Source organism: Cnephaeus nilssonii (genome assembly GCF_951640355.1).
Source record: "Cnephaeus nilssonii genome assembly, chromosome: 8".
NCBI lineage: Eukaryota > Metazoa > Chordata > Mammalia > Chiroptera > Vespertilionidae > Cnephaeus > Cnephaeus nilssonii.
The window spans coordinates 99,231,167-99,255,619 of NC_137079.1; the positions used below are offsets into that span (position 1 = coordinate 99,231,167).

Consider the following 24,453-nt stretch of genomic DNA (forward strand, 5'->3'; position numbering starts at 1 on the left):
AATTGTTCAAGAATCAATTTCTATTGTCTTAAGCCCCCAGTTTGTAGAACTTTGTTACACCAGTCCTAGGAAACTTACATATATAATCAAAAATATCTATACTAATAAAAGCCTAGGTGGCCCTCTTGCCCTTGTGTGGCACCCTCATGTCATCACAAGATGGCCACCCCCACATTGTCACAAGATGGCCACCCCCATGTCATCACAAGATGGCCACCACAAAATGGCTAGCAGGGGAGGGCAGTTGGGGATGACCAGGCCTGCAGGGGAGGGCAGTAGGGGGGACCAGGCCAGCAGGGGAGGGCAGATGGTTGGGGGCCAACGGGCCTTCAAGGGAGGGCAGTTGGGGGTGGTCGGGCCTAAATCCAAGGCCTTGGGCCTAAACTGGCAGTCGGACATCCCTGAAGGGTCCTAGATTGGAGAGGGTAAAGGCTGGGCTGAAGGAACCCCCCACCCCCAGTGCACAAATTTCATGCACTGGGCCTCTAGTATATATTTAATGCAATGCCTAGAAACATCAGAATCAAGAGCACTAAGAAACTAGTTAAAACAAAATTAAAGAGGATGACAGATAGTTAGGCTTCGTAGGGGTGAAATGAGTGGGTAAAGAAATTGGCCAAGCAAATTTGGGAGCATCAATATTGAGGCTGGGAGTTGGGGTGACAAAAGTTGACATCCTGCGACAGAGTCATCACCAAGGAGTTAATTGTCCCTCCCAGGTGTGAGGCAGGCATTTCTCAACAAAATCTTACCAATTTTTAATGGCAACAAATAAAAAATTTGTCAACTTATCATCAATATATAGGTAAAACCATGTTAAGCTTCCTGTCTCCAATTTGGCATTTTCCTGGATGATGTTTCATCATTCTAAATTAGACAGCAAGCCATGCTAGAGAAGGATCTGTTTGCCTATCTGTCTTTCCATATAGAACTGTAGCCACCATTTTTGAAGGGGCTGAGACTCCACTCACTGATGATGATATCGCCAAAACAGCTATATTTTGAGCTGGAAACAGGAAGGTGTTTTTGTGTGTGTTTCTTCCATGTGAAAACTTAAGGGAGGAAGGAGGCTCCTTACAGTTTCTAATATTGATCTGGCTCTAGTGTAGCCCATGAAATACAAGTCTCTAATGGTAAACTCCTCACTGGTAAGACCTTAAGAGCCACTTCCAGGAATTTTTCCAGCAGTAATTAGGGGGATGTATTATTGCTAATCCTGGACACACTGGGAGCTGGGTTAATTTTGAAAGATAAAATAAAAGTATTGCCTTGTAGCAAAGCCACTTCTTGGCACTGTTAAATCAAGCACAGCACTGGGTATTAATTCTGAAGATGTCAGTATCAGCAGCAGTACAGGAAGCTACTGGGAACAGGCCAAATGAAGCCTCAATGTGCAAATGCCATTTAGCAAGTACATATAAGCTAGGCTAAATTATGCTCAGAGCACTTTTTAAAAGATTCAAATTTTAATATATTAGCATTAAAACATCCTGTACAGGAAACAGGGAAATTGCAATTGTCAACGTGTGATTTTAGTTTCAGGGTTAAGTTCATCCAAGGAAATAAAATTTTAATTTAGATTCTCTCTCCTTCCCCAATCCACATGTTTCTTTTAGGATGGGGGAGAACACAGTTACTCAACAAATATATTTCAGATCAAGAAATAGGGTATATTCATCAGGAGAAAGGATGTGAAGTTCTCACTTTCTCTCTCAAACAGTTTGAAGTGGGCTTGCAAAGGGCCAAACCACAAATTATAGGCAAGTTGCCCTGATGCATGTGTGATGTGCACTGCTGTACCGATAGATAGATAAATACATAGATAAATACATAGATAGATAAATACATAGATAGATAGATAGATAGATAGATAGATAGATATAGATAGATGATACATAGACATAGATATACAAATAGAGATAGAGATCTGTGTGAATCCTTTTTAATGAGAAAGGATTCTAACATGGGGTAGAAAGATACTGGGGGCTTGGGAACCCCAGGTCAACCCTGCTGATGTGAAAGTGAGCTATATTCCAATTCCAGTCTGACAGGTTGTTTTCTATATCAAAGCAACAAATGAAACTTTCATTTCAGAATGCATCTGGTCTCTCAGACCATTCTATTAGAAGCAGCTATTTTCTTTAAATTGAAAGTCAAGACAGTTTTTTTTTTTTTCAAAACTATGCTGTCAGCTCTTCTGCCTGACCCCTAACACTCATTTGTTCCACACAATGGCAAAGCTGCCTGAAGAAGGAGTGGGATGGGGAGAGGTCTCCCTGCAAATCTTTGCCCCCAAAGGGCATGCCTATTAGAGATAATGACAGAACATATTTAGCAAAGAAAACGTATTTATAAGAAAAGAGGTATCAAACCACTCTTCCTGCTAAAAAATTTGAACCAAAATAACTTCAATCTTTCAAATGATACATCTATAAATACTTTTATTGGGCATTTGAAATTTTCACAATAAAGAGATAACCTTTCTTCTTCTTATCCCTCTCTACACATTCTATATCATTTTTAAATGATGAAATAATTACAGTATGTTTAAATGCATGTAACTGATAAGTACATATGCATATAATATAGATACTCTATGTGACTGTATATCAGCAGTGTTAGAGCAGAAATATTACATTACTCATCATATTATGTTAGTGCTCAAGTATTTCCCATCCACTTTGCTAAAGGCTAATTTGTTTAACTGAATTTATCTAGGCAAAAAATTCAATCACTTCAAAAATCATTTCCAACTAGCTAGAATTTGAATTGTCAATAAGTATGTAATAGTTCCCTAATTAAATTAGAAGTAATATTATCATGAAAAGGCCTCTTTAATAACTTTTCCCATGATGCTGTTAAGGTTCTGAGATGATTTATAATATTAAAAAAAAACACCATAATTCTTGAGTTACAACCTTTGCTATTTATTTCCTAAGATGTGTCTTTCCCTGTTTATCAATGGTACCTTTTTTACAGTTCATTTTTAATGGAAGGAAGCCACAATGCTCTTTTTTTATCCCTCACATATGGTGATGACATAAAATTCTGAAATATTTAAAAGAAAAGGGACACCAAGTCACTTTCCTAGTTAGGAACTAAAGGAAGTCACCTGAAAGATGAGCCTAGAAATGTACTTAATAATTTTATGATTACAAATATCTCAAATATAAATTTTGAGGAAAATATACAGTTAAAAATGTAGAAATCCACACCATGATTTTTTTAGAACATCATTTTAGTTATTAAGTGGTTATAAATTAGCCATTCATCATTTACCCTTCAAAATTATATAACCTTTCCAATGATCATTTCATCTGTTTTCTATATAAAAAAAATCAAAGAAATTTAAGATATGGAAAAGACATACTGGGTGAGGATCTGAAACTGATTTGCTAGCTTTAGAGTTGACATGATCTTGGCCTGGTGCAGCTCATTTTGGAAAGCTGCCTCAAATTTCCCCTGGTTTTGAACTTTTTTTTCCTTACCACTTTCATCTAGCAAGAAATCATCCTGGTAACGGAACTTCTCTGGTCCACATGCAATAAAAATGTCATCGTCACCAAAAAAGTCCTGAAGGCACATCACCTACAAGAGAAAAGCATGGCACTCAGCAAGGGGTCAGCAGAACAGCAATTACTACAATACACCAGCAAGTCGACATCTGCATGAAGCCACTTCCTGTCTAATGCAATCAACAGGGCAGCTTCTCCAGAGGAATTTCAAAGGAAGGTCTCCAGCATCTGTTACTGGTAAGAAACATGTTATGTTGCAGTTGTGCAGGAAGACGGGATAAGGAAAATAGAACTATTACCTGTCACATTTATTACTTGATATATCAATAGGCTCAGAGGTAAGACCCCTTTATTTTTATAACAGACTGAATGCAGCAACATGTAGAAAAGGAGCGCCCCTTTTTTCTTCTGAACATAATATTCCTTGATAGCAATAAAGTCAGCATATGATTTTAGCAACAAATATGTTTTTTAGTAATCGATGCCATAATATGCTCATGATGTTCACGGGGGTGACAACAGAAGAAAAATAGCTGTATCATAATATGAATATAATTATATTCTTTACACCCCTTCTACATCTAGTTGAAACAAAAATGTAACCCTTCATAACAATAGAAAAATAATAGAAAAAAGATAGTTATTATTGAGATTTAGATATGCAGATGAAGATAACTGTATGCCCATTACTCAAGCTATGCTCAACTTTAAAATGCTCATGCCATCAACTTCTTATAGTCATGTAAAAGAAAAGTTTTTAAACAACCTTTTGATAGTTATTCAACTTATAATTCTCCAATAACTTTGAGAGCTAAATGCCATTTTTCAAGTAAATGTGGTCAAAATGAATAATTTCAAGTATATTGATCTCTGACTCTGGATATGTGATGCACTATTTTGTTCACAATGTGTATGATGCCAACACAAGGCACTGGGAACACTGCTGATTTCTATCTCATTTCAATTTCCTGTGACCACTGGGAGCAAATCCTAAAGTGTCCAATGAAGGGCATGCACTCAGACCTGTAGGAAGCAGACCTTTTAATTGCATTTGCTTTGGATATCTGAGAACCACAGTCAAACCTTCCTGGGGTGTTAGATTCTTTGGCCTCTGTTTACTATTAGGTCCTCCCTGTTTGTTTGTTTGTATTTTCATCTGCAGGTTCCACTCTTTGTCAATCCTTGGTGACACTACCCTGACACATCCAGGAGCTATAAGACTTACAGTAGTAAGGTGGGAGAACAAAACATTACTTAAAGTCCCTAAATGAAAATATGTGTAGGTGCCAGCTAGTTTTTCCAATTAATCTCTTATTTCCAAATAACCACTTGGCTGTAGTTTTAAGAATGAAATTTCTATAACAGTTTGATAATAAGCATTAAGTATGAATGAGGTACTACCGGTACCTTGTTGTCAGTGCTTACTCTGTCTGTAAGGCTTGACAACATAGGTGACTTAGAGGGACATTGTAATTATCAAGGAAGATGGACTGAGGGTCTTCAATAGCAGTCAGAAGCTCCGATCTTATGCTCAGGTTAAAAACAGGTTCTTTGCATTAAAAACCTACTGTCTGTTTTATCGCTCTCTTTCATTCTGATTCCAACCGTGACCCTGTTCATCTTTACATTCATGACACAGCTCCCCTACCCAGCTTTCTTGGTCAGTGTTGGTGTCATCTTATCCAACCTCATACAGGCCATTTTCATTTTACCTGCATAAATCTGCATTGTCACTGTACTTACCAGTTAGCATATAGAATGCACATAGAAAATGAGTAAGACATAGTCATTCCCTCAGGCAAAAAACTATGAACAATTAACCCTAAAGAGCATATTTCCTTAAGTGTGTGGGTGGTTAATAGTTTCTGTGCAAATAGACTTGGGAAATACTGAGTTTATTAAATATAGACAGGTGACTTCTAAAAATGCTTAATGTGCTAATGTACATCACAACTCCAAAAAGGAGATAGAAAGATCCAGTATTTTCCAAAATGATTTGATTCCAGAACTCTTTTCTCATACAGCAACCATAAGTGCAAAGAACTCTGGGAACACACAAAGCAAAGAACAGTTACCCATTCTCCTCGTAGGCAGCATTATTTCTCTAGCTGTTTGTTTTTTTCTGTTGTTTTTACTCATGCAAACATTTATAATGTGCCAGGCTCTGTGCCAAACATTTGATAACAAATTTCTGATAGATGAAAAATATTGTTTTCCAAAGGGAATTATCCTTTCTTTCTATGTATTCTCATCACTTGCATTTTAGAACATCAGATTGCTAACCAGATTATGGTCATATATGTGTGCATGTTCTATGCTACTGCCAAGTGAACAAATAATAACAGGGTGGATCAAAAGTAGATTTACAGCCCTAGCCAGTTTGGGTAAGTGGATAGAATGTTGGCCAATAGACTAAAGTGTCCCAGGTTCAATTCATGTCAAGGGCATGTACCTCATTTGCTGGCTCGATCCCCAGCCCTAGTTGGAGCATATGTTGGTGGCAACCAATTGATGTGTCCTTTCCATTCTCTCTAAAAATCAGTGGAAAAATATCCTCAGGTGAGGATTACCAACAACAAAAAAGTAGATTTTCAGTTGTGAGTACACAAAACAGAGTTTATTCTTGTATTATTATTATTACTAGAGGCACAATACACGAAATTCATGCAAGAGTAGGCCTTCCTTCCCCTGGCTGCTGGCACCGGCTTCCCTCTGGCACCCGGGACCCAGGCTTCCCTCGCAGCCCCGGCTTCGTCTGGAAGGTCAGTCTAATTAGCATATTATGCTTTTATTATTATACGTCAGTGATGGCGAACCTATGACACGCGTGTCAGCACAGACACGCGCAGCCATTTCTGATGTCACGCGGCCGCTGAGGCGGCCGCATGCCAAAGATGAAACATTTGCTGCTCCTGAGGATGAAACATTTGCGACTAGAGTCTTGGAGTTAGACTCTAACTTCAAGACTCTAGTCGCAAATGTTTCATCCTCCCCTATTAGACACTCTGTGCCAGAGGTCTGTAGGCCAAAACAACAGAAGTCCGGCACAGAGCGTCTAGTTCTGGGACTTCCGGTTAAGCCGGGATCTTTGCCCTCACTTCCGCCAGCAGAGCAGGGAGCAGCGGAACACAGCGGGGGACGCATCTCTGGGGGCCCTGCCATTACCAGTAACCAAATAACAGTTAACCACAGCAACCATTATCTGGGGTGTCATGGATTTCTAATCCATCATTACTGAGATAAGTGAGCGGGAGGCTGGGAGAGGCGAGGGTTTGTGGCATGCTATGGGTGCCCTTTCCCGCCATTAGAAATAGCGGCAGCCATTTTAATTCACATAAGGAACACCATCTTGCTCCATAGTGCAGACTCCATTTCACCACTATTACTGTTGTGCATCCTTATTAACCCCTATTTCTGCTTATTAACCCTGCCCTTTCCTAAAAGACAGTTATATGCACCATTTTGTGGTTAGTTAGGCTAGTTAAACCCTAATTGCCTGCAGGCCTAACAAGCTATCTATAATTCTATCTTCTGTCACTGCCCCCTGATGGAGAACCAAAAAAATAAAAAACTAAGGTTAAGTAAAGGAAGTGGTAGTAGCAGTGGCCGACCCTTTCAAGAGACATGGACCGAGATGTATGGCTTTATAGAAAAAAATGGTAGATCATTTTGCGTTCTATGTACTGAAACGGTAGTAAGCAGAACGTGAAATATAAATAGACATTTTGAAACTAATCATTCCCAGCTCTTGGAAAAAAGTGAAGATGAAAGGAAGGAATACATTTCCAGGCAGCTACACCTTTATACGAGCCAATCTAATTCCATCCTTAAATTTAGGAAAGGCTCTACAAATTTAACATCTGCAAGTTTGAGCATTGCTCACTCTATAGCTCAGTATGGAAAAGCGCTCAGTGAGGGAGAATTTATTAAAGAAACTCTCCTAAGATGTGCACCAGTTCTATTTCACGATATGCAGAATAAAGATGCAATTATTAAGAGAATATCTGAGTTACCACTCAGTAGAAATATCATAAAAGACCGAATAATGAGACTGAACACAAACGTACAACATCAATTAAAGAGAGACATAAGGAAGTGTAAATATTTTTCGATCTCTCTTGATGAAACTACTGATGTCACATCACATGCTCAGTTGGCCATTATTGGTCGATATTCTGATGGTCTCAGAATGAGAGAAGAGTTGGTAAAGTTAGTATCAGTGTCAACAAGTAAATCAGGAAGCGAAATATGTAAGGTTGTTATACAAACATTTCGTGACTTAAGCATTGATATCTCTAAAGTTGTGTCAGTGACGACAGATGGGGCACCAAATATGGTGGGGGAAAAAGTCGGATTTGTCAAATTGTTTACAGAAGCTATTGGACATCCGATTATGCCTTTTCATTGTATTATCCATCAGGAGGCTTTATGTGCCAAGGCGGGATTCACCGACTTAAACGACTTAGTGTCAATTGTTACAAAAATAGTTAATTTAATAGCTGCTCGCCCCCTTCACAAGCGAGAATTTTTGGCACTTTTACTGGAGGTTGATTCCACCTACAGTGGACTGCTGATGTACAATAATATAAGATGGCTGAGCCGAGGCAAAGTTCTTGAGCGCTTTGTGGAGTGCTTTGAAGAAATTAAGGTATTTCTTGACGATAAGGATCTGGGAAACTTTCCTCAGCTTAATGATGATAAGTAGGTCAACACCCTGATGTTTTTTACAGATCTCTCTGTTCATATTAATGAACTGAACTTAAAGTTACAAGGTTTTGGCAAAAGTATTGATGTTATGTTTGGATACATAAAAGCTTTTGAAAGTAAAGTTAAAATTTTCAAGCGAGATGTAGAAACTAAAACTTATAAGTATTTTCCTCGAGTAACAAAGTATTTTGAGAAGGCCAGTGCAGCTGTACAAAATGAAATGGAACTCTTGCATATGAAGTACCAGCATGTTTTAGACTCGTTACTTGACCAGTTTAGTGATAGATTTAGTCAATTTAAAAGTCTAGAACAGACCATGAAAATAATTAAGTATCCTGATGTAGTAGTCTACAGTAGTTTGGAATTAAATGGTTTCCAATGGATGCAAATTGATGATTTGGAGATGCAACTTGCAGAATTTCAAGACAGTATCTGGGCTCAGGTGTTTGTTGACTTGAGGTCAAAGCTTGAGAATCTGGAAAGGTGCCGCTTGGAGAATCAAGAGGAGTGCCACTACAAACAGGAAATTTGGAGTGCCTGGAACTGACTACCAGACACTTTTAGCACCCTGAAAAATATAGCAATGGCTTTACTCACAATTTTTCCCTCTACATACTTTTGTGAGGCCTTATTCTCAGTGTTAAATAATATCAAAACCAACAAAAGAAGCAGATTGACAGATGAAGTTAGTAGCGCTTGCTTGGGCCTGAAGTGTACAAAATACCAACCTTCAATTGAAGATTTAGCCAATGAAATTCAGCAACAAAAAAGTCACTAATAGGCAGGTTAGTTAAAGAATTCCCCCTCCCCCTCACTTATCTTAGTTCATGGCTCCCCACACAAGCTAAATAATATCAAGACCAACAAAAGAAACCGACTGATGGATGAACAAAGAAGTCACTAAGCAGGTAAGTTAAATATTTAGTTTTTGGTTTATTAAATACAATTATATATAACAATTATACATTTATGTTATTTAAACTATAAATATCATGAAATAATGTTTTTTCCTCAAAGTGACACACTACCCGAGTTATGCTCAGTTTTTTGGCAAAGTTTGACACACCAAGCTCAAAAGGTTGCCCATCACTGTTATAGGTTGTACTAGAGGCCCAGTGCACGAAATTCATGCACTTGGGGGAGGGAGGGCTCAGCCCGGCCTGCGCCCTCTTGTAGTCCAAGAGCCCTCAGGGGATGTCTGACTGCCAGCTTAGTGGGCCTAAGCCGGCAGTCAGACATCCTTAGAGCTGCTGCAGAGGCAAGAGAGGCTCCCACCACCATCGCTGCACATGCTAGCCATGAGCCCGGCTTCTGGCTGAGAGGCGCTCCCCCCTGTGGGAGTCAACTGACCACCAAGGGGCAGCTCCTGTATTGAATGTCTGCCCCCTGGTGGTCAGTGCGCCTCATAGCGACTGGTCATTCCACCGTTCAGTTGATTTGCATATTAGCCTTTTATTATATAGGATTATTTTCCATAGGAACAACTGTACGACTACTTTTGCCCCACCCTGTATTATCAAAACTATAACATGCATAAGCAGGTTGTCAGCCAACTGCTTTCCATCATGTACCAATGACCATCCTCAAACAAAGAACAGAATAGACAACCATCCAGCTTGGACAGTTTAGGTATAATTCTGTTGGAAAGTGGGAAATGAAACATAATAAAATTCTGATGTTGCTTCCAAATCCAGGATTCTAAGAACATAAAAGGAATGTGGTGATTGCTAAGGAAAAGTAACTGTCATCACCCAGCACAAAACGACAAGGAAAAGTCATTTCAGTCTCAAGCAACATGTATTCATTTACCTCTCAATGTTCAGTGACTGAAATCAAAGAATTTGTTGAACTATCAGAAACTGTGATGTTTTCTGTGTTCTGTGCTCTGGAATCATTTAGCAATTTCTCTGCTCACAACCTCCCATTAGAGAAAGTGGGTATGGTCAGTAGATGAAATTGAAATTTATAAAATGCCTTCTTGTGAGAAGCCTTGGTAAAAGATTTGATAGCAGAAGCACCTTCAATGCAAGTTTACAATAAAGAAGGATTTAGAATAATCTGTGCACTTCAGTTATCTACTGTATACTCACTCTGTCATTGATCTAAAGGTAGCAATAGTGTATTCACTATACACTAAAGGTAGCTATAGCATAACAAAAAAGAATCCAAGAGAAGCACTTATAACCCTTTTTCTCCAGCACACTGGTGTGCTGCAAGGATTTTTAAAACATGAAATAGCCCTGACCAGTTTGGCTCAGTGGGTAGAGCGTCGGCCTGTGGACTCAAGGTTCCCAGGTTCAATTCTGGTCAAGGGCATGTACCTTGGTTGTGGGCACATACCCAGTAGGGAGTGTGCAGGAGGCAGCTGATTGATGTTTCTCTCTCATCGATGTTTCTAACTCTCTATCCCTCTCCCTTCCTCTGTGTAAAAAAATCAATAAAATATATTTTTTAAAAACATGCAATACCTGACTATTTAGTCAGGGCACTGACTTCTTTTCTCTTAGATTGTCAAATAAAAAAATGACAATAGCCAACACAACAATAGTCATCATGTGGATGTATAAAAATTATACCTATTTTGCCATGGCCATGTTGCTCAGTTGATTGGAGCATTGTCCTATACACCAAAGGTTGAGGGTTTGATTCCTGGTCAAGGCACATACCTTGGTAGGTTGTGGGTTTAGTCCCTGGTTGGGGTGCATACTGGAGGCAACTGATAGATGTTTCTCTCTCACATTAATGTTTCTCTCCTTCTCTCTCTCTCCCATCCTCTCTAAAATCAATAAAAAAAACATATCCTCAGGGGGGAACTAAGATGTCAGCATCGGTAAATGCTGGTACTTAGATTCCCCCACAACCACATCAAAATTACAACTAAAATACAGAGAAACTATCATTCAGAACCACCAAAAATCTGGCTGAATGGAAGTCCTGAAACTAGAGAAGTAAAGAAGCACATTGAGATTGGAAGGAGGGGTGGAGGTGTGGAATAGCTGGTCTGACACCCACTTGTGGTGTGTTTTTAATCAGGAGGGATATCTTAGTTAATGAGGCCTCCAGTGAGGAGTAAGGGGTCCCAGCCCCACACCAGACCTGTCAACCCACTGTTCCTGAGCCAGGAAGAGAAGTTCCCATAACTTCGGGCTATAAAAACCAGTGGGGATTGTGGCTGAGTGACACAGAGGCTACTGGAGTCACAGGAAGTTTCTCTTAAATGGCCAGCATATGGACCTACTTGGACTCACTCCTTCTGGGCTCCCACACTGTGTCAACAGCTTGAAAGAATCCAGGGACATATGGGAAGGAACTAAATGGTCTGGCATCAGGACAAGGACTTGGGAGCAGCTTTCTCTTAGACAAAAAGGCTGGGACTTCCCCCCCTACAAAGCTGACTGAGTCTCCATCAACCTGGCCCACACAATTCTTCCCACTCTAGTGATTCCCTGAGATCCCATCCCGCCAATGTGCAGCTCCACCCAAGCTGTTTGCTGTGTCTTTTCCATATGAATGGCCTGTTCTGGCTCAGGCTTCAGACCTTCCTAAAATCTCTCAGACAAGTAGCAGCTAGACTCGTGTGTCTCCTACCTCTCTATAAGTGGCCCCAGGCCTGGCACTAGCAGCAGCTTGCCAAGATTCACAGGTTGGACTCTCTTGGGCATCTCTAAGCCCAACACAAGTTGCAGTCATCTATCTGTAGAGTGCTCTGTAGCTCATGCCAGGTGGCCCCAGGCAGGGCACAGGCAGTGGCTGACTTTGCATCTCCCAAGATGCCCTAGAGCCAGCACACCTGGTGGACAGCTTCAGACCACACTATATTACAACTCTACTGTATCCATGAACAACACACTCAAGTGGTGGACTCAGTGAGCACCAAAGCCCCACTGAAGCAAGTCCTGCTCCATAGGGGTGTCTTCTGCACAGCAGTTCTTCCACTGTAGTGGCAACTGGTCCTCACAACCAGTTGGCATGGAGGTCAATTCCTCCCATTGACAACAACAGCAATCAAGGCTCAACTACAACAGGACAGTGCTCACAGCCCACACAGGGGAGCAGCTAGAGTGCCAAGCTCACATGACTGGGAAGGTTGAGTCACTGGGCTCTACAGGACACTTACTGCACAAGGCCACTCAACTAATTTCAGGTGACATAGCAGCTCTACCTAATACATAGAAACAAACACAGGGAAGCAGCCAAAATGCAGAGACAAAGAAACATGTCACAAATGAAAGAACAGAAGAAATCTAAAAAAATAATAATAACTAAATGAAATAGAAGCAAACAAAGTACTAGCTACAGAGTTCAAAACTATGGTTATAAGGTTGCTCAAGGATCTTAATGAGAGCTTCAAGGAACTTAGTGAGACTGTCAAGGAACTTTGTGACAATTTTAAGAAAATTAGTGAGAACATCAAAGACATGAAAAAGGACTAGTCAGAAATGAAGAATACACTAACTAAAATGAAGAACAGTTTACAAGGAATCAATAGTAGAGTAGAGGATGCCAAGATCAAATCAGCAATATGGAATATTCCAATTTGGAATATGGGCAATTTTGCCCAATCAGAAGAGCAAAAATAAAATAGAATCCAAAAATATAAACATAGTGTAAGGAGCCTCTGGGACAACTTCATGTGTACCAGCATTTGCATCATGGGGATGCAGGAAGGAGAAGAAAGAGAGCAAGATCGTGAAAACCTATTTGAAGAAATAATGGCAGAAAAACTTCTACCTGGTGAAAGAAATAGACATAAAAGTCCAGGAAACCCAGAGAGTCCCCAACAAGAGGAACCCAAAGAGGCCTGCACTAAGACACATCGTAATTAAAATTCCAAAGGTTAAAGACAAAGAGCAAATCTTAAAAGCAGCAAGAGAAAAGCAGTTAGTTGCCTACAAGGGAGCACCCACACAGCTGGCAGCTAAATTCTCAACAGAAACTTTGCAGGCCAGAAGGGAGTGGCAAGAAATATTCAAAGTGATGAATAGCAAGAACCTAACAACCAAGATTACTCTATCCAGCAAAGCTATCATTTAGAATTTAAGTCAGATAAAGAGCTTCACAGACAAGAAAAAGCTAATGGAGTTCATCACTATCTAACCAGTATTACGTGAAATGTTGAATGGTATTGTTTCAAGAAGAAAAAGAAAAAAAAGATAAAATTTATGAACAATAAAATGGCAATGAATACATACCTATTAACAATTGAATCTAAAAATCAAAATAAATGAACAAGGAATCTAATGAACAAAAGAAACTGATGAATAAAATAGAACCAGAGGCATGGAAACATGGAACAGACTGATGAATCTCAGAGGGATGTGGAGAAGTGGTCAGGAAGAGATTAATCAAAGAACTTATATGCGTATGTGCATTACCCATGGACACAGACAATAGGGTGGTGAAGGCCTGGGGTGGCATGGGATCCGGGTGGAGGAGGTCAAAGAAGGGGAAGATCAAAGGAGGGAACATCTGTAATACTCTCAACAATAAAGATATTTTTTAATAAACATATCCTCGGGTGAGGATTTAAAAAACTATACCTATTTTTGTGTATCAGATTGGCAAAAGATATATATTTTTTTGGTGTGCTGCAGAATTTTAGTAATTAGTTTATGTGTGCCATGAGATGAAAAAGGTTGAAAATCACTGTTCTAGGCCTATTATATTTTGAGAATTTTCCTTTAGGCATTACTATACTTTCTGATATCAAAAAATTAGAAAATGCAGAGAAATGTAAAACAGTGTTTTGAATAATGATCCAATTTTAACTTATCTATGCAGTGTTACTCCTTTTTAAATTTCAGATTCTCAGAATTAAATGTGATAACTAGCTTTAAAAAAAAGTTCCATTTATGGATAAAGAAAAAACATGCTCTTCCCTGGCCGGTATGGCTCAGTTGGTTGAGCATTGTCCCGTGCACTGAGAGGTTGCTGGTTTGATTCCAGGTCAGGGCACATGCCCAGCTTTCAGGCTCAATCCATAGTAGGGGGCATGCAGGAGGCAGCCCATCAATGTTCCCTTATTCTCATTCTCCCTCTCCTTTCCCCTCTCTATAAAATCAATATAAACATTAAAAACACACACACAAACATGCTTCTTGCTATAAGGGGATAGTGACAGTTGACCTATTCTTTCATTAAATCTCTGCACACATGTTGGAAGCATCCATCAAAATTTGCAAAGACACAGATATCAAGTTTCAGAAAAGCGAGAACTCCAACTTATCTTCTTGACTTATTCTTTTCAGAGAAAGACTGTTCTTCCTACTAGTTTGGTTTTTGGTATGATTTTTTTCCCCATTAGGTGTCCTCTCCTACCTAACCCTTTGCCTATTGAAATTCTTGCTCTAACTCAAAGCTCACTTGAAGATTCAAGCCTTATCTTCTCTATCCACTCCAATACAAAGTGACTCACCTTTGCTGTGAACCCTTAGTGATCATTCAATATGTTTATTGAACACCTATTATTTGCCAGCCACTGTGCTAGGCCTTGAAAATATAACTGCCCTTATACTTAACCTATTTTTTTCCAGTGTCTATGTGTATAGACTCATACTCCAAAGAAATCCTATCATACTGCTGTGAATTAGTCATTCAGCAGCGTACTATGTATTAGCTTCCGTGGTTTTGTCACAAAGCTTGAAGGCAGGTGGATGAGTTGCAGCCCTTTATCTGCCACCACCACTGAATTGGGCAAGTCAGGAAGCCCCAGTCAGCTATCTTGAAACATGTCCTATTTTTAAAATTTAGTACATGCAGAAACAGTGTTTCCTATTGGGTATGGTTCTTACACATAACAGAGACATCTTATCTGGCACAATTTCGCAAGAGCACAGCCCTGTTGCCAAAGCCTAGGTTCTTAATTAAGCCAGCTTGACCACTTAGATGTTAATCAATTTGTTCCTCAGTGTATCATATCAATTGTTTTAAAGATTAGATGAGTTAAGACCAGGAGTCAGAAGATCATAAGTCCTCATAATTTTAGCTATTTTTTATTAGCCCAAATGTATTTTTACTTCAAAATCAATATAAATCAAATGCATACCTAACACAGACACACCTCAGAGATATTGCAGATTTGGTTCTAGACCACTGCAACAAAGCGAGTTGCAACCTTTATGCTGGTGGAGGGTCTTGCCTTCAATTTGTAAAAAACACAACCTCTGTGAAGCACAATAAAATGAGGTATGCCTCTATAAACAACAATTTTAAAAAACATTCTATGTAGTTCCTAGGCACTGTACCAACAGACTTCTTTCCTAAGTCGATTTGGAGAGAATGTAGTCTGTGGGTGACCCTTCTCACTTTGGGAAGAAGGATTTTATTAGTATAGACTAGAGGCCCAGCACACAAAATTCATGCATGGGTAATGTCCTTAGGCCTGGCCTGTGATCAGGGCCATCTTCCCCAGCTGCCTGCAGCTGGCCCCGCCTGCCTGCCGCCATCCACCCCCGGTTCCCATTAGCCATCGGGTGATCGGTGCCTGACGGCCAGGGCAAGGCACCGAGAGGCCGGCTGTTCCTACCCATTTGCCAGCCCCTCCCCCACCGCTGGTGGCCATCAGGCAATCAGAGCCTGCCATCCGGGGAAAGGGACCAAGAGGGGGTCAGTGCACCTCATAGTGACTGGTCCAGCAGTCATTCTGGTCATTCTGCCGTTAGGGTCAATTTGCATATTACCATTTTATTATAATAGGACTAGGGGCCCGGTGCATGAAATTCATGCACTGGGGGTGGGGGGTCCCTCAGCCCAACCTGCCCCCTCTCACATACTGGGATCCCTCAGGGGACGTCCTACTGATGGCTTAGGCCCTATCCCCATGGGAAGCTGGCCTAAGCTGCAGTCTGGCCTCCCTTTGTGGGAGGCAACCAGGCTGATCAGGGGAAGGCACCTGCCCCATCACCCCACTGCTGCAGCCACTGCCAGTCACCACAGCCACCAAGGTGTTTTCATCAACACGGACTCCAGTCCCTTCACCAAGAAAAAATGACAACTTTCTTTAGGCATTTTCAAGATGTGTCTTTCATAGGATATGCATTTCTTTCTTTTTTTTTTTTTTATCCTCGCCTAAGGATATGTTTCCATTGACTTTTAGAGAGTGTGGAAGAGAAAGGGAAAGACAGAGAGAAACATCATAGTGAGAGGAACACTTTGATTGGTTGCCTCCTGCATGAGCCCTGATCTGGGCCCTGGCCAGGGAGGACCCTGCAACCTAGGTACATGCCCTTGATCAGAATCAACCCAGACCCTGCTGTCTGCAGGCCGAGGCTCTATCCACTGAGTCAAACTGGCTAGGGCAGGATATGACATTTCTTAGCCCTCCAGCAGGGGACCTTCGTTTTTTTCTCCAGAAGTGTGGTGGAAAAACCCTAGATCACCTTTTTGGATTCTTATTACCCGTTACTAAGAATAATACCAGTGGCATACAGGGAGCTTAGCCAATGAGCGGTCAGAAAAGGTGTTTCCTCTATAGTTCACACCAATCATGGGCTGTGCCCTGCCCAGGCCTAAAGCCTCTGGCCAAAGCTTTAGGCCTGGGCAGGGGACCTCCAGCTCCCTGTGATCGCGGACACCGCCCATTGGGCAGGGGACCCCAGCTCCCTGCAATCCACCACAGGAGCAGACTCCCTCGCAGGAGTGGACCCCCAGTTCCCTGCGATCCATCGCAGGCTCCCCACTGGTGCCCAAGGCCAGAAAAGCCTCCAGCAGATGCTTTCCTGGTGGGCGTGGCTGGTGGGCATGGCTGATGGGCATGGCTTGTGGGTATAGCAAAGGTAAGGTCAATTTGCATATTAGTCTTTTATTAGGTAGGATAGGGACCTGGTGCACAGGTGGGAGCCAGCTGGCCTGCCCAGATCAGGGTGGGGGCGTCCCTGCTGGGGAGCAGAGCCACCGGGGCAGGGGCCGCAGAGTTTTCAGGCCAGCCCCACCCCCAATCAGGGTGGGGGTCCCCATGGGACAGGGCCAGCCTGGGCGAGGGGCCACTGGTGGTTTGCAGGCTGGCCATGCCCCCGATGGGGTGGGGGTCCCCACTGGGGGGCAGGGCCAGCCTGAATGAGGGGTCAGAGGTGGTTTGCAGGCCAATCACATCCCTGATTGGTGTGGGAGTCCCCGCTCAGGGGCAGGGCTGTCCTGGGTGAGGGGCATGTGGCGGTTTGTAGCCGGGCCATGCCCCCGATCAGGGTGTCCTGGACAAGGGGCTGTGGGCAGTTTGCAGGCCGGCCATGCCCCCGATCAGGGTGGTGGTCCCCAGTGTGGGGCAGGGCCGGCCTGGGTGAGGGGCTTCAGGTGGTTTGCAGGCCGGCCATGCCCCTGATCAGGGTGGGGGTCCTGCTGGGAGCTGGGGCCAACCTGGGTGAAGGGCCTGGGTCAGTTTTCAGGACGGCCATGTCCCAATTGGGGTGGGGGGGTCTCCGCTGGGCCAGGGCTGGCCTGGGCAAGGAGCCTGGGGCAATTTGCAGGCTAACCATGCCCCAGGCTTTTTCAGGAGGGATGTCCCATAGATGTCTGGTCTAATTAGCATATTACCCTTTTATTAGTATAGATTATTTTGGTGAAAAACATGGAATTGGTACAAAGCTGGTAGGAGTTACTAACATGAAGCTGGTCATGCTTCTCATTTTCATTAGGCTTCCACCAAAAGGATGCTGTGAAAGTCATTTGCAAGTATGTTCGCCTGCTCCCACAGGTACATAGAGTCCTATAAACCATTGTCTTTAACTCAGGGCCTCTTGGGATTTGTCACCAACTTGTAGTTTTTTGGGATCCCAGAGATTTGTATTCCTCTAAGAAAATTGTCTTCTGTCAAAATGCTCATACATTAAAAAATAAATTTTATACCTATTATATGTATTTCATAAAGGAGGTAATCAGTTTATGGCCTGCAATGCTTAATAATCTATCAATTTTCAATTCTAACTGCTGCTATGATTATTGTAGGAAATCTAACTCCATATAAAAACATCCAATTTACTGCATCAGAGTTTATCTCTGATGGTGCTTAGCATAATGCCATCCCCATTGTATCTCAAAAATCATGGTTGATTATAATTGCCAGATGTGATGAAAAAAGTCCTTGAAAGGAGATCAAAATACCTGGGTTCTGAGCCCAGATTTGCCATAATCATTGTAAAACTTATGTTACTTAATTTCTGTTAGTGATAATTTCTGTATTAGTTCTAATATGTTTTACCAAAATAATTATATGATAAAGATATAAAGAAAAGATGAAAATTCTTATGGTGTGATATAGCAATAAAAATAGTAATATACATTACTACATTTAATACTCTCTGCTATAAAGAAGACAGACTCTATTTGGCAATAGTTTGATGTAATTACTATCCCTATTTTACAGATTAAAAAATTTAACCAGAGTAAACAGAGGTCAGTAGGAATTTAAAACCAGGCCAGTTAGAATTTAAATTCAGGTTCTTAATTATTAAGCTGCAGGAAAACAAGTCTATTGAAATACATAGAAACTTACGTTTATGTATTATAAATTTCAGTTAATAAAACCATTGTAATAGTTTATAGTAAAAAATGTCTAATAATTTTTTAAAGAAAGTTTAATGCTTTGACTCAAAACAACACACCATATTCAGTGTTCTGATTCTCTTTACATGAAATATGAATTTACATATTTTCCATTTAACTTGTCATTACACACACTCCTCCTTGGAGACTAAGTTGCTTACAGGAAGAAATAAAAAGCACAGAGACAAATATGGACTTCCTCTCCTCTGAGCTTCCCACTTGCATTGCTCTGCAAGGGCAGAGATTCAAACAAAAGCAATAATAGCATCTGCTATTTCTGAAGCAGGACTGTGGAATCCATTTCCTCTCATTGTAATGAGATCTCCATGGTGACACTGACGTCATGGAGCTGGGCAAGATTTCAGCAGTGCCCACAGGACAATATTTTCTTTACAAGAGCGCCCTCTACCAACAAAACATGGGATATCTTTGCAGTCAGGGCCTCATTTGTTTGGAGCCACTGTCATTGTGACTTCATCAGGTGTCTCTCAAGGTGTTTAGATAATAAAATATTTTACTATCATCTTTTTAAACAGACAATTGTAAAAATAAAAGCCAAGAAATTCAGTCCATTTGTTGGAATTATTGAGTATGACATATCTTTTCAGTTTTAATTTTCTTTAAAAAAATCTTTATTTATAATTTCTCATTCTTAAAATGAAAAAGGCTTAAATGTTCTGTTATCCACACTTTAACAAGATGCTTTTTACCAAAAAGAAATGATTGTATCTTTGTTTAAAAAAATCCAGTCACCTGAGTTTTTAAGGAACCAGAAATCAACAACTTTCTTCTTTCTGCACAATTCATAATAAGATCATTATAATTAGTTTCCAGTTAAACACTAATTAAAATGGATCACCTCATCCTGCCAAACTTTATTTTGAGGTATCTCTTCCAATTTCATTCCATACTTGGCTTCTTTTCTCCACTCAGCCTTGAGCATTGTTATGCCAATAGATAATATCCTATATAATAAGAGAGAATATGCTGATTATCTGTTATGCCCTGAGGTGTAACGACCGACCACATAACGACGGGATCACGGATCAGCAGGAGGGTGGGGCAGCGAGCTACAAGCGGGTGGCAGAGAGCTACAGGAGGGGGCAGGGCAGCAAGCTATAGTGGGGAGGAGGGGAGAGTGGTGTGGGGAGCTACAGGAGGGCAGAGCAGTGGATGGAGAGCTACAGGAGAGGGCAGAGCAGCAAGCTATGAGGGTGGTGGGGGGAACTACAGGAGGGTGGCAGTGAGCTACTGGTGCACGGATTCATGCACAGGGCTACTAGTAAGTCAGTGATTGTTAATTTTTCTGTTCTATGAGCACATAATCCCATACATTCCTGGTTCTAAAATATGTTAATACTAGAGATGCGGTGCATGACATTTGTGCACTGGGGGCGGGGGGGGGGGGGGGCTCCTCAGCCTGGCCTGCACCCTCTTGCAGTCTAGGACCTCTCAGGGGATGTCCCCACTTAGGTGGGGAGCGGGCCTAAGCCAGCAGTCAGACATACCCCCCGAGGGGTCCTTAGTGTTGCCGAAGAGGCAGGAGAGGCTCCCGTCACTGCTCGCTAGCTGTGAGCCTGGCTCTGGCTGAGCAGCGCTCCCACTGTGGGAGTGCACTGACCACCAGGGGGCAGCTCCTGCATTGAGCGTCTGCCCCCTGGTGGTCAGTGCAAGTCATAGAGACCAGTCGTTCTGCCATATTAGGGTTTTATTATATAGGATACTTATGGCCAAATATTAGGAATGTGTTATGTTGTCATAAAAATTCATTATTCAATGTTCCTATATTACCTTTTATTTCTCTGATGATAAACTTATGCAAATGATAACATTTACAACTCTTCTTCTAGATAAAAGTTTCTGATTAAAAAGTCTTAAAAAACTGGTTCTTTTTTATTATATTTACATATTTTTTAATATATATTTTATTGATTTCAGAGAGGAAGGGAGAGTTAGAAACATCAATGATGAGAGAGAATCACTGATAGGTTGCCTACTGCATGGCCCCTACTGGGGATCAAGCCCACATCCCGGGTATATACCCTGACTGGGAATGGAACCATGACCTCCTGGGTTCATAGGTCGACACTCAACCACTGAGACATGCTGGTAGGGCAGGCAGTTCCAGTTTTTATTATTTTAGGTAACTCCGTACTACTTTCCACAGTGGCTGTAGCAACTGCATTCCCACCAACAGTGCACAAGGGTTTCCTTTTCTCCACTCCCTTTTCTCCTCGCCAACACTTGTTTCTTGATGTATTGATGATTTCTTAATTTATTGATGATGGCCATTCTGACAGGTGTGAGGTGATATCTCATTGTGGTTTTAAGTTGCCTTTCTCTGATGACTACTAATGTTGAGCATCTTTTCATATATCAATTGGCCATTTGTATGTCCTCTTTGGAAAGCTGTTTATTCAGGTTCTTTAACCACTTTATTTTTAATTGAATAGCTTGGGGTTTTTTGGTAATGAGTTATATAAGTCCTTTATAAATTTTTGATATTAATCTCTTATCAGATGTATCATTGGTGAATATGTTCTCCCTCTCAGTGGGTTTTCTTTTGATTTTGAGGATGTTTTCCTTTGCTGTGAAAAGAACTTTTAGTTTGAGATGGTCCATTTGTTTATTCTTTTTCTTCCCTTGCTCAAGGCGATATATCAGAAAAAATATTGCTACAAGGTTCAAGATTTTATTTCCTAGATTTATTTCTAGGATTTTTATGATTTTGAGTCTAACACTTAATTCTTTTATCCATTTTTAGTTTATTCTTTTATGTGGTGTACATTTATCCATTTTTAGTTTATTCTTTTATGTGGTGTACATTTATCCATTTTGAGTTTATTCTTGTTCATGGTCTAGTTTCATAGTTTTGCAAGTGTCTGTCCACTTTTCCCAACACCATTTATTGAATAGACTATTGTTATCCCATTTGATGTTTTAACCTTCTTTGTCAAATATTAACTGATTATAAAGTTACTAGTGACCCGGTATGCAAAATCACATGGCCCCACCCACCCACACGTGCCCTGCCCACCTGCTTGTTGCCCTGCCTTGACACCCTAACCTCTCCACCCAGAGCTGAAGTGCACCTGGCCCCGGCCCCAACCCCTCCAGCCTTCTCTAGCCACTTCAAGCCCTGCCCTCAGTCCCATGAGTCACCTCAGGTTGGTCCCGCCTCTTCCAAGTGCCTCCCCACTTCCGCCCCATCTCTGGAGTAACACAGTGGCTCCACCCCGTCATGGCACCAGAGGAGAGCATGGAAGCCTCCCACCTCCTTCGGAGTTTTGAGCACTGCTTCCTGGTAGCATGCCTTCTGCACTCCTTCCCCTGGCAGGTGGGCAGCAGGCACGCTGAGTGCGAGTGGTGGGGGGTGAAGGACTGGAGAGAGGGGCGCTACAGGCTCTCCCCCCAACCCTCCCCCCACAGGATGGTTCTGCCTCCTCCGGGTGCCTCCCCACTTCTGCCCATCTCCAGAGCAATGCAACCTCCTGCTGAACGGTCGTTATGGCATGAGGATGCCACGACCATTAGCATATTAGCTCTTTATTATATAGGATTAGTAGCCGTGTGCATGAAATTCGTGCATGGGGGGGTGTCCCTCAGCCTAGCCTGAACTCTCTCCAATCTGGGACCCCTGAGGGAATGTCTGACTGCCAGCTTAGGCCAGATCCCTGTGGGACATCCCTCTCACAATCCAGGACAGCTGGCTACTAACTACTCACCTGCCTGCCTGCCTGATCGCCCCTAACCACTCTGCTGTCGGCCTGCTTGCCCCCAACTGCGCCCCCCGCCGGCCTTCTCACCCTAACTGCCCCCCCTTGCTGGCCTGATCACCCCCATGCCTCCCACTGGCCTGATCACCCCCAACTCTCCCCCGCCAGCCTGCTAGCCCCAACTGACCCCCCTGCCGGCCTGATTGCCCCCAACTACACCCCCCTGCCAGCCTAATCGCCCCCAACTTCCCCCCTGCCAGCCTTCTCACCCCCCAACTGCTGCCCCTGCCAGCCTGATCACCCCCAACTGCCCCCCACTGCCGGCATGCTCTCCACCATTTTATTCTTTTAACTATGTTCCTCTGTTTGTTTGTTTTTTCCTTCCTTCTTCTTCTTAAAGAAGACCCTTTAGCCTGGTCGATGTGGCTCAAGTTGACCCATGCAACAAGAGGTCACCAGTTCAATTCCTGGTCAGGGCATATGCCCAGGTTTCAGGCTCAATCCCCAGTAGGAGCCATGCAGGAGGGAGCCAATTGATATTGATGTCACTAGGAGTCTAGTGAAGCCACAAGGAGTTTCTGGCCTCTGGAGCCCAGATGGTGGGTGTGCCAGAAGCCTGCAGGGTGGTTCTAGGTGATCTCCTATGAAGGGAAAGCATTAGTCAGGTTCACAGAAAAGTTGGGGCTATGGTCCCCACCCCAAAGCCACTCAATTCAGTCATCCTCTGAATCTTCCCAAGCATCTACATCCTGGCCAAGGCAGCTGACTCCTCAGCAGGGCATAAGCTCCATAGGGTGAGGCAAAAGGGTGTTAGAGGGTGGAGCTGATACCACAGAGAGGTGAGTGCTTTACCCAAGAAAGATAGTGTCTGTGGTATGCAAGGATTACTCAGCACAGGGATCTTGGTGGCTGTCACTTCAGCCTTCTCCTCAAAACCACAAACCCAGCCTCTCCTCACAAGAGTATAGTCTGCTCTGCCCTCCCTCCACTGGAGCCCAGGGTGAGTGGCTGTGAAGGAAATTTTGTGTGTTGGCCATTTAAGAAGGCACCTGTGTCTCTAGTGAGTACCCATTTTCCCTGATAGACAGAAACCCCACTGCTTTTCACAGCCAGATGTTATGTTGGCACCTTCTCACAGCTCTGTACTCTAGTCTGGGGTTTAGACCCAATAGTTCTTCCACAGGTACTTCAGCTGCCACCTGTGGGAGCAAAGCCAGTCCATTTCATGTCTCCATCCTTCCTACCAGTCTCGATGTGGCTTCTTCTGTAAATCCTTGATTATAAGACTTCTTTTCAGCTTGTGTTCAGTTGGTTATTTAGGATGATTCTTTTTTAAAATAATATTAACATGATTTCTTCTTCTCCTTCTCCTCCTTCTATTCTCCTTCTCTTTTTTCTTCAGGTGTAAAGCAGCCTTCTAGTACCAAATACTGACCAGACACCTTGGGTCTGCCACCTAATAGGTGTGTGACCTTAGACAGCTATATAATATCTTCAAGTCTCAGATTCCTTATATGTAAATTGGGTTACCGATACTTATTTGTAGACTTCCTTGAGGATTCAGTGAGTTAATGCAAAGTGCTCAGCACCATGCCTGACCACAGAGGGTGCACAAAGGGTTAAGTGGCAGCTACTATTAGAACTGGCATTAGTGAGGCACAGTATGTCACTGTGTCAGGCATCATTCTGAGAAATCTGGGGCTATTATTTAAGAATAGAATACTAAAAACCCTTGGAATATATGGGAAAAACTAGAGTTTACTTCAGAGGCCTCCAATAATTCTGTTCTCTTACCAATTTAACACAACCTCAATCCCATTACTGTGCTTGGTTTCACTAAGTAAGACATAGCTACTGTTGTTTACCACATATTTAAAATAGCTTACTCCACTCACTTCAGGAATTAAATAATAGTCCAAGAAAGTGGAAACTGTCACACAGTCATCTTTTTAGAAAGTATACAAATAATCTGTGATCTG

At 42.1% G+C, this 24,453-nt stretch overlaps 1 protein-coding gene across 1 annotated transcript in view; it reads right to left on the reverse strand.

The window, feature by feature from the left end:
• Positions 1 to 24,453, reverse strand: part of DCLK1 (doublecortin like kinase 1) — a gene marked incomplete at its 3' end in the record, with an annotated part of 486,231 nt that overhangs the window by 239,210 nt on the left and 222,568 nt on the right. The window contains exon 4 of the mRNA XM_079779242.1: positions 3,489 to 3,588. Within this exon, the coding sequence (XP_079635368.1) occupies positions 3,489 to 3,588 (100 nt within the window). The remainder of the gene's footprint in view (positions 1 to 3,488; positions 3,589 to 24,453) is intronic.